This window comes from Microcaecilia unicolor, chromosome 6, assembly GCF_901765095.1.
Source record: "Microcaecilia unicolor chromosome 6, aMicUni1.1, whole genome shotgun sequence".
NCBI classification, from domain to species: domain Eukaryota; kingdom Metazoa; phylum Chordata; class Amphibia; order Gymnophiona; family Siphonopidae; genus Microcaecilia; species Microcaecilia unicolor.
The window spans coordinates 316,181,585-316,201,417 of record NC_044036.1 but is presented as its reverse complement, the minus strand read 5'-3'; the positions used below and the strand labels follow the sequence as shown (position 1 = coordinate 316,201,417).

At 43.6% G+C, this 19,833-nt stretch overlaps 1 protein-coding gene across 2 annotated transcripts in view; it reads left to right on the top strand.

The window, feature by feature from the left end:
- Nucleotides 1-19,833, top strand: part of UNK (unk zinc finger) — a 121,748-nt gene that overhangs the window by 23,187 nt on the left and 78,728 nt on the right. For both annotated transcript variants that reach the window (XM_030208247.1, XM_030208246.1), the window contains exons 2-5: nt 2,069-2,278; nt 3,216-3,392; nt 9,891-10,021; nt 10,268-10,403. In XM_030208247.1, coding sequence (XP_030064107.1) covers nt 2,069-2,278; nt 3,216-3,392; nt 9,891-10,021; nt 10,268-10,403 — 654 coding nt within the window. The remainder of the gene's footprint in view (nt 1-2,068; nt 2,279-3,215; nt 3,393-9,890; nt 10,022-10,267; nt 10,404-19,833) is intronic.

Here is a 19,833-nt window from a genome sequence, read left to right as displayed (position 1 = left end):
TGGCCTTGGTAGTAGTTGCCTGGAAGTGACTATGGCTTCATCACTGCGCAGTAGATGTGTCTTCTAAGGGGAGCTTGAGCAGATTACTGAGGTGAGGCTGAACCTCTTTGGCTCCTGGAGGATTGCCAGAAGGGGTCATCCAGCTTTGGGATGGGCAAGGCTCACTCCAGGGAGGCCCCTTGGCCTCTAATAGGTTATTTTTCAGGCCTAAGGATACTGGTGATACCAGCCCCACAGTGGCTTCCTGGGGTCTTGAATGAGAGTGTGCCAGGACCTTCAGTGCAGTTGGGAAAACATCTCTCCCTCATCAGCCACAGGTATGCTTTCATCACCTTTGACCAGTGGGTTCTATAAGTGATCAGCCATGTTTATGCTTTCAACCTGGCTCAGCCAATTTCAGAGAGTGTGTGAAAACTATCCCTCCCACAGAGGAGGGATGGGGATGCTTATTTATTTTGTGGTGCCAAAAAAGGGAGGTTACTACAGGCCCATCCTCAACATCAAGGGAGTCAATGCAGCCCTCAAGGTTCCTTGTTTCATAATGGAGACCTTGTACTTGGTCATAGGTTTGGTTCATCTGGGCAAGTTTTTAACTTCCGTAGGCTTGGCAAAGACATATCTCCACATTCCTCTTAGAAACGATTTCTTTACTTTTGCTTTCTGGGCAGGTACTTCCAGTTTCGAGCACTACCTTTCGGACTGGCAATGGTACGTCACACCTTTGCAAGGTGATGGTAGTGGTGGCAGTCCATCTGCACTCTCATGGAACGGATCAATCACTGAAGTTATAATACTGTATAATATCACAATCATTTTGGTAGCAGCAGGGATTACTCAGAGGCTATGTTAACATACTGTCCAGCTCATTTTCAAAAGAGAAGGACGCCCATGTTTTGACACAAATCCGGAGATCGGCGCCCTTCTCTCGGGCGCAAGAATCGACATAATCGAAAGCCGATTTTGGGCATCCCCAACTGCTTTCCATCGCTGGGACGGCCGCAGTTCCTGGGGGCGTGTCAGAACGGTAGTGAAGGCGGAACAGGGGCGTGGTTAAGAGATGGCCGGCTTTGGTCGATAATGGAAAAAAATGGGCGTCCCTGGCGAGAATTTGGTCCGCTTTTTTTGGTCCCTTTTTTTTTTTAGGTCCAAGTCACAAAAAAGTGCCCAAACTGCCCAGATGACCAACAGAGGGAATCGGGGATGACCTCCCCTGACTCCCCCAGTGGTCACTAACCCCCTCCCACCCTAAAAAAAAAACAACTTTAAGAACTTTTTTTGCCAGCCTCTATGCCACCCTCAAATGTCATACTCCGGTCCATCGCAGCAGTATGCAGGTCCCTGGAGCAGTTTTAGTGGGTGCAGTACACCTCAGGCAGGCGGACCCAGCCCCCCCCCCCTACCTGTTACACTTGTGGTGGAAAATGGGAGCCCTTCAAAACCCCCCAGAAACCCACTGTGCTCACATGTGAGTGTCCTCCTTCACCCCTTAGGGCTATAGTAGTGGTGTATAGTTGTGGGGAGTGGGTTTTTGGGGGGGCTCAGCACCCAAGGTAAGGGGGGCTATGTACCTGGGAGCAATTTTTATTTTTTTTGTTAATTTGTAGAAGTGTCCCCTAGGGTGCCCGGTTGGTGTCCTGGTATGTGAGGGGGACCAGTGCACTACGAATCCTGGCCCCTCTCACAAACAAATGCCTTGGACTTGTTCCTTTTTGAGATGGGCGCCCTCGGTTTCCATTATGGCTGAAAACCGAGGGCGGCCATCTCTACAGCCAGCGATCACAGCATTTGAACCAAATGTTGAGATTTGGGCGCCCCCAACTGTATTTTCGAAACAAAAGATGGACGCTCATCTCGTTTCGAAAATACAGTTGGCCCCGCCCACTTGGGCGCCATTCGAAAATGCCCCTCTAAAAGAGCTGAAATCCACTACTCCTGCTCCATGTCTCCTTGTAACTGCATCTGGGTCCATGGGCACCGTACGTGGAATGGAAATGAACTTGTAGCATTTTTTGATTTATTTGGTGATGGGCTTTACACTATAATCTACATTTTACTTTTCTTTCTGCAGGTACCTGAAGGAGTTCCGAACAGAGCAGTGTCCCCTTTTTGTACAGCACAAATGCTCCCAGCACCGGCCCTATACCTGTTTCCATTGGCACTTTGTTAACCAGCGTCGCCGGAGATCTGTTCGCCGTCGTGATGGTACTTTTAACTATAGTCCTGACATCTACTGTACCAAATATGATGAGACCACAGGACTCTGCCCTGAAGGAGATGAGTAAGTAGTGTGTATTCTGTAACCTGCATTTTCAGATGTATTCCAGACAGTGTTTTCAGAACATAGAGGCCAATTGTCAAACTGCAGGTACTACTTATCACCTTTGGTCTTTGCACTAATTTTCAGGTAAAAATCTATGTGTATGTTTGCTATGAAAGTTGTTTAAGATAAAGATTCCTAAATCTTTCCTGGAGAATCCCCAGCCATTTGGGTTTTCAGGATATCCACAATAAATATGCATGAAAGACATTTCCAATCACTGCCTCCATTGCATGCAAATCTGTTTCATGAATATTTGTTAGAGATAATATGAAAACCCCACTGACCGAGAACCTCTGGACTAAGAAGTACCTGCATGCAGCTGTACATCCCTTTTTATGCAGGTAGTTATTGCAATCTAAACAACTCACATACTTTTGAAAATACAAAGTATGTGCATTGTTGCAATTCCCGTCCCTGGGAGCATCCCACCTAAATGTGGATAAAAGTGTGTCCATTGTGAAACTACACATACCTTTGTAACTTTACAGAGGATGGGCAATTTTCAGACCACCAATTTTGTGCAGGTAAAATACTTTTACCTATGGAAATCACCTTGAAAATTGCCCTTGAATTGACATATCTAGTAGAAGTTGAAGTACAGTTTTTTTCCAGCTTAGAACACCACTGTGCACATAGAGGGCCTCAGATGCATTTGAAAAAGATCTAAGAATATGCTTCAGCACTCAGCATGCAACTAGAGATGTTAATTCTTCCAAGTTTTCCACACTCCAGCTCATTCACCTGCTATGTAGTACAACAGTGATCTGCCATCTTGGTCCGTGCTGCAAAGACAAACCTTTGCTGTCTGGTGTGGGTATGTGAAGATGTTTGTGGTGGGAAAGGAGAAGCTGCTTGAGTCATGTGCCTGAAACCTGGTGGTTTTCCTGCTGTTCAGATGCCCCTTTCTGCATAGAACCACGGGTGACACTGAGAGAAGATACCACCTGCGCTATTATAAAACTGGAATATGCATTCATGAGACTGATTCCAAGGGCAATTGCACGAAAAATGGCCTCCACTGTGCCTTTGCTCATGGTCCACATGACCTGCGCTCCCCGGTCTATGACATCAGGTAAGCACCAAGTCATGCCGTTCTATCTGAGAACCATTCAATAATGTTTCATTTTGGTTTCACTTTTTTGGTACATCACACCACAACACAAAATTAGTAGTAGAAAATTATTGCCATCAGATACTACAAGAAATTTATGCTAAGATAATATTATTAAAGCTTTGTAACATAAAGTTATGCTTTCTAATTTTTCATATTATGAAAGGATAGGCCCCTAGCTATATGTTGCAGTTTATTAATCTAGCCACCAGAAATTCTGATCCAGCTTCTAGGGATTTCCTAATTTTAAATTATCCAAATCCAAGGAAAATTTATTTATAAAACAATTTTTTCAGCAATATTCTCCTATTAAGCTGCTAAGTGGTGGATTGAACTTCCCCACCTGAAAAGATGTCAAGCTCGTTATATCCAATTTCATAAGTTGTTAAAGACTTACTTATTTCAGACTTTTGTTTTTTTAAGATAACTGTTTTAGAATTTTGTTATAGACACTTTTAGTAATTAGCTGTGTTACTGTTTCAGTAATGTAATTCCTGGGTACTGCTCAGTCTCTTAATTTTTGTAAGCCACACTGAACTCGAGGTGAGTGTGGGATATAAATGTCTTAATGTAATGTAAATGATAAAAGCAGATCAATAATAGATATACATTTACAATTACTTTAAGAAGAATTCTTCAGATTTTAGGTGTTTGTCCCTTTATTACATTACATTAAGAGTCCCAAAAAACAGAAAGGCAATCGATCTGCAAATTCCAAGATGGAAATGATAAAAGCAGATCAATAATAGATATACATTAACTTTTATTCTTGCAAATAGCAATCTCTTTGCATTGCCTGACTCTGGCCGTGTTTCGCCCAAAAGGGCTGCCTCAGGGGCTATACTGTGGGCTTTACTGGCAAACAAGTATATAGAATGCTTGTAACTAGTAGAATGGCGTATACAAGTACCCCTCATGATCGCTGGGAAAAAACGAGTGTCGGCCAGTTTCGGGCGATGCAAAGAGATTGCTATTTGCATGAAAAAAAGTAAATGTCGATCTATTATTGATCTGCTTTTATCATTTCCATCTTGGAATTTGCAGATCGATTGCCTTTCTGTTTTTTGGGACTCTTAATATAATGTAATAAAGGGACAGACACCTAAAATCCGAAGAATTCTTCTTAAAGTAATTGTAAATGTGTTTCCTTAATAAGATGATTTACGTGCAGTCCGTTACCATAGCAATACCTTTTCCCCTTCTATTGGTTGATGGTTTGCTGAGTTTTCCAAGTTGTATTTATCGTGCAGAAAACTGGATTCATTGCAGCTTGTGATATCCTTTATTACACTAATGGTAAAATATATACAGAAATGTTTGAACAAGGGACCTTAGTTATACAGCAACTTTCAAGGCCACATCTTGGTATAATTGTTATAGTTTTCAGGTTCAAAAAAAGGTATCACACCCTGCAAGAAATCCAGATGTATTCTGTGGCATATGTGGTAGAGAAAATGTCTTCCTAATCGGGATAGCTGTCATGGGCAAAAGGCAGATAGATGATAAAATCAAATCTGCTCTGCATAAAGCATCGTAAATAAATATGATTATTTCTACTAACATCGTAGTTCAATGGCTGTAACTGTGCCTATAGCACTTGGTATACTTAGGACCCTGTTTACTAAGGCGTGCTAGCGTTTTTAGCGTGCACTAGCACTAGAGACACCAGTATATACCTGTGGATGTCTCTAGCATTAGCGCACGCTAAATATGCTAGTGCACCTATAGCATGGTTTAGTAAACAGGGCCCTTAATTTGTAGTTTATTGCATAGATCACAGAACTTTTTTTTACCCTATATCAGTGTAGCTATAAACTTGACTCAAGAATGTTATTGTACAGCAGAGGAAATTTTAAAAGGTATCTCTGAAATTATTTCCTTATGCTGGGCTGTTCATTTAGCTCTTAGAAGTTTTTATAATGTATTTCAATCAAGATTATTCATGACATCTCAGAAGTGAGTTGTGAATGTGTTGCTTTTATATTAGAGAATAAGTAACACATTTGTTTGCATCATTAAAAATTACAGGGCCGGCTCAAAGCATGGACCAGTTGAGCACTGGCTCAGGGCGCCAAGCCTGAAGGACGCTGAAAGCCTGCTTCACCTGGTCTCTCGCAGTGGCCAAATCCCCCTGCTGTCGTGGCCTATTGCATCTTTGTCTCCAGGTCCAGTAATCTTACCCCCCACTCTCTCTCCCTCTTTCTCACCCCCCCCCCCCCCGGCGATCTGGCCATTTCCCGGTGTACCTCTCAACACATTCCCAGCAGCAGCATTTCACAAGAGGCTGCCTGTGCCGACACTAGAGTCTTCTTTCGTGTTCCGCCTCCTTTGATGTAACATCCTGTTTCTGCAGGGGGGTGGCAGAAGAAAGACTCTGATACTGACATAAGCAGCCTCTTATGAAACACTATTAGTGCTGGGAAGGGGAAACACTCTTTGAGAGGTACACTGGGGAAATGGCCAGAGTGAGGGGGAGGGGGCCTTGAGTGAGAGGGAGGTTTACCTGACCCAAGCATGAGGTTGGAGAGAGGGAAGATGCTGGACATGAGGGGAACATAGGGAGACCAAAGAGAGGTGTTGGACATGTTGGGAGGGGAATCAAAGGTGCATAGAAGGCTGATGCTGGATGAAAATGGGAGGGGGGTGGTAAATGGAGATGTTGGAATTGATGAGGACATAGGGAAGGGAAAGGGAAATGGGACTTGATATACCACCTTTCTGAGGTTTTTGCAACTACATTCAAAGCGGTTTACATGTATTCAGGTATTTATTTTGTACCAGGGGCAATGGAGGGTTAAATGACTTGCCACATTGAGCCTGCAAATAGGTGGGAAAATGTGGGATACAAATGCAATAAAATAAATAAATAAGGAGCTGCAGTGGGAATCAAACTCAGTTCCCCAGGATCAAAGTCCACTGCACTAACCACTAGGCTACTCCTAGGGAAGATATTGAACACAGGGAAATAAAGAAAAGCTGGACATGGGGAGAGATGAGAAAAGAGAGCAGATTCTGGATATGGGAAGAGATCAGGAGAGAGAGTGCAAATAGTATTCATGTTTATTCAAATATTTATATGCCACCTTTCAAAAAAAACAAAGCAGTCTGAATCAGAAACGGAAAGGAACTACAATAAACAGAAGAAAAAAAGAGAGAGGTTAATTAGGTAGCATTTTGAGTGCCACTGCTAACAGGTAGGTCCTTGCTTAGTCTGCAAATGCCTGGGAGAAAAGAAGTGACTTGACAAAAGTTTGAAAATGCAGATAGAACAACTCATCATGGATATCCAAAGGCAAAGAGTTCCAATGGAAAGGAGCAACCTCAAAAAAAAAAAAAAAGACTGAATGGCCCAAAGAAGAACAGAATGTCAGCAGGTCTATAGTGGACACATGGGAGGTGGGAATTGGGAGATAGTGAAACAATTCTGGACATAGGACGATATAGGAAGATACAGGACAGGTGGGGGGGCATATGAAGATGGAGGATTGATGTTGAACATGAGGGGTCATAGGGAGATTTTGAACAGAGGAGCAAAGGAGATGGGGCACATAGATGGAGGGGAGATGGATACAGGGAGCATATGGAGATGGAATAAAAGAAGATAGAGGAGAGATGACTGGACGTAGAGGGAAACAGAGAGATGGAGGGAAAATATTAGACACGGGGCATAGAAAAATAGATAGGATATGCTGAACATTGAGAAGATAGGGCAAGAGTGCAGATGCTGGACATGGGGGGTGGGAATTGAGAGACAGAGAAGATGTTGGACACAGGAGGAAAGAAAGAGGAGGGCAAATGTTGGACACAGGAAGAGAGAAGGAGGAGGGCAGATGCTGGGCACGGGAAGGGAGAAAGGAGGGCAGATGTTCGACACAAGGAAGGGATAGCAAGAGAGATAGGAATACTGGGCACAGGGGTGGACAAGGAGAGAGAGCAAAAGAGGGAAGACTTTAAGGGGGGAAGTTATCAACGTAGACTACTGTTAAGATGAGTTATTTTATCACAAAATATGTTATTTTAGCACATGGTCTCATTGCATAAAATCTGTACAGAGAGGGAGAGATGCTGGACACAGAGGAGGAGGAAGTTGCTGAAAGGTTCTTGACAACGATAACAGATAAGCTGTCCCCTCTCATTCTGCCTGGGTGGGTTCTTTTTGGTGGAGCTCTGTCACCCTGGTATGGCCTGTTTTGACTTTCCATCAGTTGACACATGTCTTGCATAAGTTCCTGTTATCTCTGCTCCAGGCCTTTACCCAATCTCTCAGCAACAGCACACAGCTGCTGTACGGCTTCAGTCAACACATCTGGTTCTCCGACTGCAGCTTTTATGCTGGCCTCACTCTTCCTCGACAGGGGCTCAGGGGTACGATCTCCTTCTACTGGAATGCTCTCTTCTTCCTCTGACCACTTAATTAACAATGAGAGTAGGTCTTCGTAGGATAGCTCTTCAAACTCGTCTTCCCGCCTCTTGACTTCTCTCCTTAGGGCCGCATCATTCAACCCTACAATGAGAAGCTCTTTGAGTGACTCCTGTACGTCCACTATGGCAGTAGCTTTCCTGTTCAGGATTTTGGAAGCTTTCTCCCGCAGACAACACTCAGACGTCTTCGTGCATAGAACTCTCGCAGCCTCACACTGAGAGGGACTTTGTCTCCGAACTCTTCACCCAGTCTCTTGAATAGGGCTGCTATATCTCCTCTGTCTTGGGGATGGTACAGCTTCATCACATCATAGGCGGGTCCCTTCAGATGATCAAGAACTACATCCCACTGATCTTCAGGGGGAACTCTCGAGTCCTTCAGGGCAGATCTGGTCTTCTCAGTCCACTCTTCCACTGAGAGGTTGCCAGCCTTCTGCTGATGGCCACTGAAATCGGGTATCCATTTGTCTCTCGGTATGTAGAGAGCGAGGATTTGAGCTGGGGCAGGCGCTTGTGGCATCTGGCTGAACTTTTCTATAATCGTCCTAGCCAAACAACAGGATTCCTGCTGAGCCTCTTTTTCTTCCTTCAAGGCCGCTGCTTGTTCCAGGTACAGCTCCTTCAGGGCTTCAAACTCCTTTTCCCAGTCGGTGCTCATCTCTGCTCGTTCTCTGGTGTGCTGCATAGAACCAAAGGCCTCACAGACTGCCACACAGCAGAGAACTAACTAGACCTGCTAAAGCAAAGCTTGCACAGAACACTTTCAGTAAGATTCTTGTCAGGATATGCAAGACAAGGATCTTATACAGAACACAACTCTCACCAAATACTAAAACAGAATTCTAACACAAGTAGGATCCTTACTAAAGATGGTGGACTAGGTAAGGAAATCCTGTCTGTGACGCCACTTAGTGTCTCATGGCAGAAAGAGATGCAAAGCTATAGGTAGATGCAGTAAAAAAAATAAGGGGGGGGGGGGTTGAGGAGTGGATGGTAAGGAAGAGGAGTGATATCTTAGCAGATAGAGAGAGAGAAAATGTAAATGGAAGCAAGTTGTGAGGTGATCGATGTCCGAGATGGATATAGGAGAGAAAGTAAGGAAGATATGAGGGGAGACAATGTGTATCAGATGGACTGGAGACACTGGAAGTAGCATTAAGAGAAGACAGGACAACAGAAACTAGAGACTGTGATCAACATGATCACAAAACGATATTGCCAGACAACCAAGGTAGAAAAGTTATTTTCAATTTGGTGGTTTAAATATGCTGATTTTTGGAATTTAAATCTACTAATTTTATATTTTGCACAGTACAGAGGGAGCTTCAGTTCCTATTTCTCTGGTGTTGTACAAGATGCAGAGTGTGGCTTCTTGGAAGTTCAGTTTAATTTGTGTATATATTTCTACTTATAATTTGTGGTCACTTATTCTGTATTCTCTGGTGGTCTATATATGTTTTAAGTGTGTGACTGAGTCCAGGTATTCTGATAGCATGGAAATTCTATGTAGGGATGTTTAGTAATCTGACTTGTTTGGTTTCTCAGTAAGTATATTGATGTTCTAGAGACTTCTTCAAAATGGTACTTCCGATCCCTAGTGACAGTCCTACAGTACTATTGCTGGGGAGGCGGGGTTTTCAAGCTGCCATATAAGGGCTTTTTTAAAATATGGCAGCTTGAACTCTTTAGTGGTGCCATTTTGAAGAAAACAGGTCGCTAGGGTAATAGTGAGTGGAGATTGATCCTGTCCGTCACCCTCCAGGATCCCTGGAGAGAATCAGGTTATACAGGTGGGTTGACTGGCTAGTAGGAAACTGATGTGGGGGAGTGTCAGGGTGAGGAGGGGGTGATAAGCACTGTTGTGAGGGGGGGAGGGACCAAAGCAAAAGTTGGCTCAGGACCCCACAGTCCTGATATATATTATATAATAAGTTATATAATATATTAGAATAATGGAGACAAACTACTGATGGTCCATACATACTTGGGGTAGATTGTGATCTGTATTTTCCCATTTCCTTGTTCTCTTTCTGAAAGGGAGCTCCAGGCCATGGAAGCGTTGCAGAATGGCCAGACAGGTGTAGATGGCTGTATAGAGGGACAGTCTGCAGTTGCTGCTAGTCATGCCATGATAGAGAAAATCCTCGGTGAGGAGCCTAGGTGGCAAGGTTAGTGTTCTTTTGTGTTATTTCTCATTGGCAGGCTGGGTAGATTGCCAAACTTGACTTTTAGTTTGGGATTTGTAATTGAAGAGCTTATTTCCAAAACTCTTTTACATCCAATGCAACTACAGTATGGCTTAGTGGTTTTGGAACTAAGCCCTTCAACTGTAAGCTAAGGTTGCAGTTCTGGAAGCAAGAGTGGTGGTGTTTCCTTGCAGACTGAATAATATATTTCCTGTCAATTCTTCACAGACACAACTTACGTTTTAGGAAATTACAAGACAGATCAATGTAAAAAACCGCCCAGACTGTGCCGTCAAGGATATGCTTGCCCATACTACCATAATAGCAAAGACAGGCGGAGGAGCCCAAGAAAACACAAGTACAGGTAGTGCTGCTTGTTTGAGACTTTGGACTTCTGTACCTCCCTTCTGCAAAGGCAAGGGGCTGAGAAACTCTAGATGGTTTCATTTAATTATCCTTTAATTTACAGTAGAGATTTGAAGTTATATATCTTGAAATAAAGTATATTCAATTGACCATGCCCATTTCATTTATTTATTTATTAGGATTTATTTACCACCTTTTTGAAAGAATTCACTCAAGGCGGTGTACAGTAAGAATAGATCAAACATAAGCAATAGACAATTACAGCAGTAAAAATATTCAAATAACAATACAAAGTATGGCATAGTATACTACTTACAATGTCAACACAATACGTAATAGAACATTTTAATAGACAGCGTAGGGTATAAGCAAAGATAGAACATATAGATAGGTAAGAGAGTAAGAGGAGTTAGAAAATAAGGTGACTAATTTAAAGAAAGTTGCACATGAGGTCAGAGAGATGATTAAATGTTACCTCAGCTAGGGTTGGAGTGGATAAACATGTCCTTCTGCAGTATGTGCAGCCTGTGTCGCTTTCTTCAAGGACAAGCATGCATATGATATTCTCACTTGTGGATGACGTCATCCACAGAGCCTGAATAGACACAGCCATAGTGCAGTATTGAGGCAGTGCCCCCACAGCGCATGTGCAGTTGCCTTCCTGCCCAACACTCAAGCATGAGGACCAGCAGTGTAGCATTTTCTGCGGACCCTTTTTGATGCCTTCCCTTTTTTCTCATGTTCTTTTTCTTTATTAATTTTGTTCAATTTATTGATTTTTTTTTTTTCAAATTATTTTTCATTTTTTCTTTTTTTTGGTCTTTGGGGCCTCTGAGCCCTTCTTTTGCCCAGGAAGCATCGACCATTTTTGGGTGCAGAACTACTCAAGCTCCCTGGGCCATTGAGCCTTTTGACCTTATGTCGGCCGTTTTCCCCTCCATGTCAGCAAGGGTGCTGAATGGCTTTAAGAAGTGTACTCAATGCAATAGGACCATTTCAGGCACAGATCCCATAACTGGTGTGTTGCTTGGGTCCAGAGCGGGCCTCTGTCTGCACTTGCAAGCGAGGACATTTAAAGCCCACAGAGTCCAGCATGAAAAACATTTTGGTTCTGCATCAGAATCAAGCATGGCAGGAGATTCGGTACTGGACCTCGAACCTGCATCGGTATCAGCATCGACAGTGGGTGCACTGACACAGCATTGAGAGGATCTGACATTGGACTCGATAACGTAACCATTTAAGGACTCTGCGTCTTCTTCTTCAGTGTTGTATGCATCAATGGACCTGCAGCTTTTAAACCGTAAGAAGCATCATCATCATTCTCCCTCCAGTCACTCTGCCAACACCTCCCCTGCATCAACAATGCACAGCCTTTGAGGTCCTTGCAATCTCCTACACTTGCACAGGCTATAACTCAGGCTGTGTCCACACCATATTTTTAGCTGGTACCGATGCCTACTGTACAGGAGGAAATCTAGACTGTACTCAAAGAGGAGCTCTCAGGGCTACTGTATATGCAGTCTATTCAGGCTTACAGGGTGCTTGCGCCAGCTTCAGCCCAACCCATAGATACATCAGAGAGACAGTCATGAGAGAGGTCCCACACACCAGCTCAACATTGACCATAGGGGACACCATGAACCTGACCGACGCATGCATCAACATTGGCAAAAGAACTTTCTCCAGCCTCGGAGACTATATCTGCCTCGATGCACTCCAACACAGAGCCGACGCTCTAGTTGACACTCTCTTCCACATACTTCCCAAGAACAATATTTTGGGGGTCCTGCCCTGAGGGACAGAGCAGGACCCACAGGACCTCTCAGCTGAGGAGTCCTATGGCATTCCATCTGATCCTTCTCCGTCACCTGAGAGACGTAAGTCTCTTCCAGAAAGTATATCTTTTCCTGGCTTTGCCGTGAGATGGCCCAGGCCATACCTTTTCAAATTGGAGACAGAGGAAGAACCTTGTTCAGAACTGTTTGAGGTTCTAGATTATGACTCTTCCTATAGAAGGAATCGCTATTCCACTTAACACAATTTTAAGGTTATGAGATAGTTTAAGTTACTGTTCTTTGAATAACCAAGGTTGCTGTTAAATGAATGATTATCAAGCATAGATTTGGATTGCATTATATGTTGTATTTGTTGCAGGAAATATGAGCTGCTTGCTGATGTTAATTTTAATATTTGTTTTGTATTGTTGTGTTTGATTCTTTTAATGTATGCCCAAATGGATTATGTACATATTTTGTAATCCGCCTAGAATTTGAAAGAACAGAAAATAAATGTTATTAAATAAATAAATGGGGGTTGAGCGTGGAGAATCAAGATGGCGTCGGTAACGGTTGTCGGATCCCGGAGCTCCTAAAACTCGACAGCAATCGTGAGAGAGAATTTCTATCCCCAACTTTTAGATGGGAAAAAGAAAGGGAAAAACGCAGGCACTTACCTCCTCTGTACCAGTGCTACCCCCAACCTCTCATCAAACAACGCTGGAAAGCTATGGAATCGGGACCCTTGGTGAGCAGGCTTCTACCGACGGGCTCGCTCCAATTTGGTCCAGATTGCAGCGTTGAGGGCGCGACGTTGAGCCCTCGTTCTCTCAACTCTCCTCCATAACCTGGAAGCACAGTAGAACCGACGGGACCACAACAGCTAGAATCACTATTTGTGGAAGGAGGACCCTCGAGTACTTCCACTCCGGGGAAGGAGACAACAATTCAGGGGCAAACGCTGGTCGGGCTCCCTGCTTCCCATGGATTCACTTCTGAGAGTCGTGGAGGAATGAAAAGACCTACCCATGTGACAATGCCTATGTTATGGGACGCAATCCAGGATGTAAATAACACTTTACTTCAAATGAATACTTCTATAAAGGGTGAAATTGTGGAACTGAAGCAAACTAGTCAGAGTTTATCTACAAAAGTCCAGGAACAAAATGAAAAAATGTTGAAGATGGAAACTGAGTTTAAACAATTACAGGATTTAACTGTGACTTTGGTCAAAGAAAAGGAAACTCAGGAAAGAAAGATGGAGTATTGGAAAATAACGGGAGGAAAAATAACCTGAGGATATTGAATTTTCCTAAATCTCCTTTAATTTCATCAGTGGATATGCTTAGAAAATACTTTGGTGATATATTGGGGATCCTTGCAGAGTGGTATCCCCCTGTAACAAGGGCCCAATATATGTCTGGAATAGTGAGATCTTCAGAAGAACAACCCCAGGCCACTCCAAATCTTAATCTGACAGAATTTCTTGAGAATTCTTTGGAAGTGATCACTGAAAGAACAACTTTAATAGTGACATTTGCTCTTGAACTCGATAGAAATAACATTTTCAGGCTATACTTTCGCCATTTAAATGATTGTTTCTTGGGACAAAAAAATCCAGATTTTCCCCGACATGGCAAGGAGCACACAAAAAAGGAGAAAGGAATTCCTATTGTATAAATCTAGAGTAATTAATTTAGGTGCAACTTTTTTGTTAAAGTTTCCGTGCAAATGCCATGTAACTTTTGAATCAGTTAATTACATATTTTTTGCTCCCTCAAAATTGTTAGAATTTATTGTATTGAAGGAATGTGTTAAACCTGAGGATTTGCCTCCCTAATTGAGAACACTGTTACATTGGCTGTAAAAACCTGCTTAGACCCAACCATTTAATAACCTAGTTTATAGCTATGCTATTTGTTTTCTTTTTTCTTTTTTGTTATATTGCCTAGTAACTTGATTCATTTAATTGTGGACAAACTTAAAAAGGTTTTGTTTCTATTTTATCCCAGAAATGGCTATAAGTAGTTATTTTTCTGCTATTTGTATTTTCTGATATTTCTCCATTTGTGTCTATGGATGTAAATGAAAAATTTATAAATAAAGAATTAAAAATAAATAAATGAAGAATACTCAGATCAAAAACTGAGACTCCACTGACAGTTCAATTTCTCCAAAGAAAATTGATACAATGTATAGGATACAGAAATGCACTGGGTTTGAAAAAAACGCAGTCACCCCATCCTTCCTTAGTTGTAGAATCTGCTTTAAAACATACTCGCAGTGCGAAATCTCATGCTTCTGCTCCTCCAGGCAGAGAAGCTAGAACATTAGACTCTTTTGGCAGAAGAACCTTTCAGGCCTCAATGCTAACCAGTCGCGTATTAGATTATCAACTTTATTCCACAATTTACTTAAAGTCTGTAGTACAGAGTACTCTCTCCTTTGCAGATTTCCTTCCTCCTGAAAAAGCTGATGAGTTCCTCAAGCTTCACAGGAAACTTCTAGATTGTCATAAATATCTGGCAAGACAGGTGTTTGATGCTTTTGATGTCTCTTCTTGCATTTCTGCCTTAGAAGTAGCAATACGGCATCTTTCCTGGCTCAGTCTTTGACCTTGAATCTGCTGTCCAAGAGCATCTAGCAGATATCCCTTGTGGATATAACCTATACGGTGTCAAAGTAAAGGTAGTGGTCAACCTGATTAAAAAGCAGGAGGATTTCAATGCCCCAGTTACTTTACATCTAAACGTCATTACACTCCCACTCCTTCTCCACCTCAAAGGACAATGCCCCAAAGCCCGTGCCCGTGACAGTAATGGGGACAGAAATCACAGACTCCTCAGTCTAAACAATAACCGTTTTTGACTCCTTTCTAGAGACCATTGTCACCGTCCATTTGTCCATGCAAAGCAATCTACCAGTAGGAGGCAGACTTATTCTCTTTTAACAGAAGTGGCCGCTCATAACTTCTGACCGTTGGATGCTACATATACAGCACGATAACAATCTGCGTTGGGGAAAAAAACCCATCCCAACCATCCACCAAGAGATTCTCGTTTCAACTTCCTCCAGATGATAGTACTTCAAGAGGAGCTCTCTGCCTTTCTCGGGCAGAATACAGTAGAAGCAGTTCCACCAGAGAGGAGTCAAGGGTTCTACTAGATACGTTCTCATACTAAAAAAGACAGGGAGTATGACCAATTCTTGACCGTCTTCCTATGATACAACTCAATGACTGGCTTTGCTCTCAAGATCTGAAGGAGCCATAAACTCACATACCTATTCTCCTTGCACACAGAAGGTTCCTTCGCTTCCGTTGTGGAACTCTGTATTATCAGTACAAAGTCTTGCTGTTCATAAGAACGTAAGCGTTGCCATATTGGGACAGACTGAAGGTCCATCAAGACCCCAGTATCCTGTTTCCAACAGTGACCAATCCAGGTCACAAGTACCTGGAAAGATCTCAAAACAGTACAATACATTTTATGCTGCTTATCCTAGAAATAAGCAATGGATTTTCCCAAGTCCATCTTAATAATGGCTTATGGACTTTTCTTTTAGGAAGCTATCCAAACTTTTGTTAAACCCCACTAAGCTAACTGCTTTTACCACATTCTCTGACAACGAATTCCAGAGTTTAATTACACGTTGAGTGAAGAAATATTTTCTCTGATTTGTTCGGCCACGCGAGTCCTCACAAAGTGTCTGATAGAGGTAGGTACAGCACTCTGCAAGTGGGGAATACACGTCTTCCCCTACCTTGATGACTGGTTAATCAAGGGAGCCTCCGAGAGCACAGACCTCAATTCAATCCACCATATGACTCCTAGAACTTCTTGGTTTTGTGATAAATTACCCTAACTCGCATATTCAACCTGTTCAGACCTTTACAGTTCATCGGAGCTCTGCTGGACACCCCTCAACTGAGAGCAAACAACATAATGCATCTCTCCTCTCAGGTTTCCAGATTCACCCAGGATCTGTTCGTCAGATACTCCACCTATTCGGTCACATGGCTTCATCAGTCCATGTAACACCATTGGCTCGACTCTACTTCAAATTCCACAGTGGACACTCTCCTCTTAGTGGTCCCAAGCCACGGGATTGCTCTCGGCCTGCATTCAAGTTACTCCACAGCTACGCTACTCTCTACAGTGGTGGAAGATGTCCCAGAATCTCACCAGAGGACTTCTGTTTCACACTCTTCCACATCACAAAGTCCTCACCATGGATGCCTCCATGGTAGGTTGGGGTGCTCACCTCGATGGTCTCCACACACAAGGTTCTTGGTCACCACGGTAGAAACAACACCCTCAAAACTTTCCAGGACTGTATTCTCTATCAGATAATACTCGTTTGCACAGACAACCAGGTTTCTATGTATTACCTGAACAAAAAAGGCAGAACAGGTTCTTACCACCTTTGTCAACAAGCAGTCTAAATATGGACTTGGGCAGCTTCTCAAAACATCTCTATAAGCTGTGTACCTAACTGGCAAACAGATTGCTGTGGCTGACAAATTGAGCAGAGTCCTTCAGCCTCACGAATGGTCCCTCATCTGCATGTAGCTCGTCAAATATTCCAGCAGTGGGCGACCCCAGCAATTGACTTGTTAGAACAACAAGCTTCCCCGCTTTTGTTCCGGACTCTATGCTCCCAACCATGTAGCCCCAGAAGTCTGGGGAATGGATTTTCTATACGTCTTTCCCCCACTGCCTCTCATAGGGAAAACTCTTCTCAAACTACACTTGGCCATTGAGATTAGATCCTTTTACAACCCTAATAACCCAGAATGAGGGGGTTCTATCCTCCATCAAGACCCCTCTCTCAGGCCCGGACAGCTTGGTTTTTGATGACATAGACTTACATTCCTTAAACCTTCCAGAAGGAGTCTCTAAAATAGTGTTAACCTCTAGGAATTGTTCTACACAGAAATCTTAATGTTTCAAATGAAGATTTTTCCTCTGGTTTACAGCCAGAGCACTCAACCCTGCTAAGTTCTCTCTTCCTACTCTGATTCTGGCCTCAAAACTAACTCACTTGGAGTACACTTGAGTGCCATTAGCACTTTTCACTCTAGAGTTGATAACAAGCCAATTTCTGTTCATCCCTTGATAGTTAGATTCCTGAAAGGTTTATTTCATTCCAAACCTCCTATCACACCACCTCTGGTGATGTGGGATCTTAAGTTCATCCTCACAGCTCTCACAAAACCTCCATTTGAACCACTCTGTTCCCTGAAGTTTCTCACATATAAAGTATTCTTAATAGTACTTACTTCTGCCAGAAGAGTAAGTGACCTTCAAGCCCTTGTGGCAGACCCACCTTACACCAGGTTCTACCATGACAGGGTTGTTCTCAGAACCCACCCAAAATCCCTCCTTAAAGTACTATCAGAGTTCTAGCTCAATCACTTCATTATACTTCCTGTCTTCTTCCCTAAGCCACACACTCATCCTGGAGAAACAGCACTGCATGCCTTAAACTGCAAGCAGGTTCTAGTACATTATCCTGCTTATTTTTGAAAGAGAAAAACACCTATAGTGCGACCTAAATCGGGAGATAGACGTTTATCTCGCAAAGGCGCCCAAATCGGTATAATCGAAAGCCGATTTTGGGTGTTTCCAACTGCACTCCGTCAAGGAAACGAATAAAGTTGACTGGGGCGTGTCGGAGGCGGGAACTGGGGCGTGGTTATCAGCCGAGGAGAGATGGGCGTCTTTAGCTGATAATAAAAAAAAAAGGCGTTTTTACCGCGATTTTGGGTCACTTTTTTTGGACCCTTTTGTTTCACGAACAAAAAACTGCTCCAATTGCCCAGATGACCACTGGAGGGAATCGGGGATGACCTCCCGGACTCCCCCAGTGGTCACTAACCCCCTCCCACCAAAAAAACCCCACTTTACAAACTTTTTTTCCAGACTGTATGCCAGCCTCAAATGCCGTACCCACCTCCATGACAGCAGAATGTGTTCGATCCTGTCACAGCCTTTCCCTGGGTCAGATGTGGCTCTCGGGTGCAGTACAGGGTCACATCAGCATTTCATTGTGGTGGGCGTAGGGTATTGGGCTCCGTGATTTCATTAGCTTGTGTTACAGTCTCACGATGTTGGTAGTTGGTAGGCTGTTCTCCCATGGTGCTTTTCCCCCTGCCTACTGGGTCAGAGTGTGCCCTGTTGTGTTTCCTGTTGTAGTCCATGCGGTAGTGGCCATTTTTGTAAGCCAGGTTTAGTTCCCTTTCCTTCACAAAAGTGGTGATAGGGAAGAAACTGGAAACTACAGGCCGGTAAGCCTCACTTCTATTATTGGAAAAGTAATGGAAGCGATGCTGAAGGAATTTCCTGGAAGAAAATGAGCTGCAAGATCCGAGACAACATGGTTTTACCAAAGGGAAATCGTGCCAAACGAATCTCATCGAATTCTTTGATTGGGTGACCGGAGAATTGAACCGTGGACATGCTATAGACGTAATCTACTTAGATTTCAGTAAGGCTTTTGACACGGTTCCCCACAGGAGGCTCTTAAATAAACTGGATGGGCTGAAGATGGGACCCAAAGTGGCGAACTGGATTAGGAACTGGTTGACGGACAGGCGCCAGAGGGTGGTCGTGAATGGAGTTCGCTCGGAGGAGGGAAAGGTGAGTAGTGGAGTGCCTCAGGGATCGGTGCTGGGGCCGATTCTGTTCAATATATTTGTGAGTGACATTGCCGAAGGGTTAGAAGGTAAAGTTTGCCTATTTGCGGATGATACTAAGATTTGTAACACAGTGGACACCCCGGAGGGAGTGGAAAACATGAAAAAGCTAGAAGAATGGTCTAAGGTTTGGCAATTAAAATTCAATGCGAAGAAATGCAAAGTGATGCACTTAGGGAGTAGAAATCCACGGGAGATGTATGTGTTAGGCAGGGAGAGTCTGATAGGTACGGATGGGGAGAGGGATCTTGGGGTGATAGTATCTGAGGATCTGAAGGCGACGAAACAGTGTGACAAGGCGGTGGCCGTAGCTAGAAGGTTGCTAGGCTGTATAGGGAGAGGCGTGACCAGCAGAAGAAAAGAGGTGTTGATGCCCCTGTACAAGTCGTTGGTGAGGCCCCACCTGGAGTATTGTGTTCAGTTTTGGAGGCCATATCTTGCTAAGGATGTAAAAAGAATTGAAGCGGTGCAAAGAAAAGCTACGAGGATGGTATGGGATTTACGTTACAAGACGTATGAGGAGAGACTTGCTGACCTGGACATGTATACCCTGGAGGAAAGGAGAAACAGGGGTGATATGATACAGACGTTCAAATATTTGAAAGGTATTAATCTGCAAACGAACCTTTTCCGGAGATGGGAAGGCGGTAGAACGAGAGGGCATGAAATGAGATTGAAGGGGGGCAGACTTAAGAAAAATGTCAGGAAGTATTTTTTAACGGAGAGGGTGGTGGATGCTTGGAATGCCCTCCCGCGGGAGGTGGTGGAGAGGAAAACGGTAACGGAATTCAAACATGCGGGATAAACATAAAGTAATCCTGTTCAGAAGGAAGGGATCCTCAGGAGCTTAGCCTTGAATGGGTGGCAGAGACGGTTGGGAGGCGGGGCTAGTGCTGGGCAGACTTATACGGTCTGTGCCAGGGCTGGTGGTTGGGAGGCGGGGATAGTGCTGG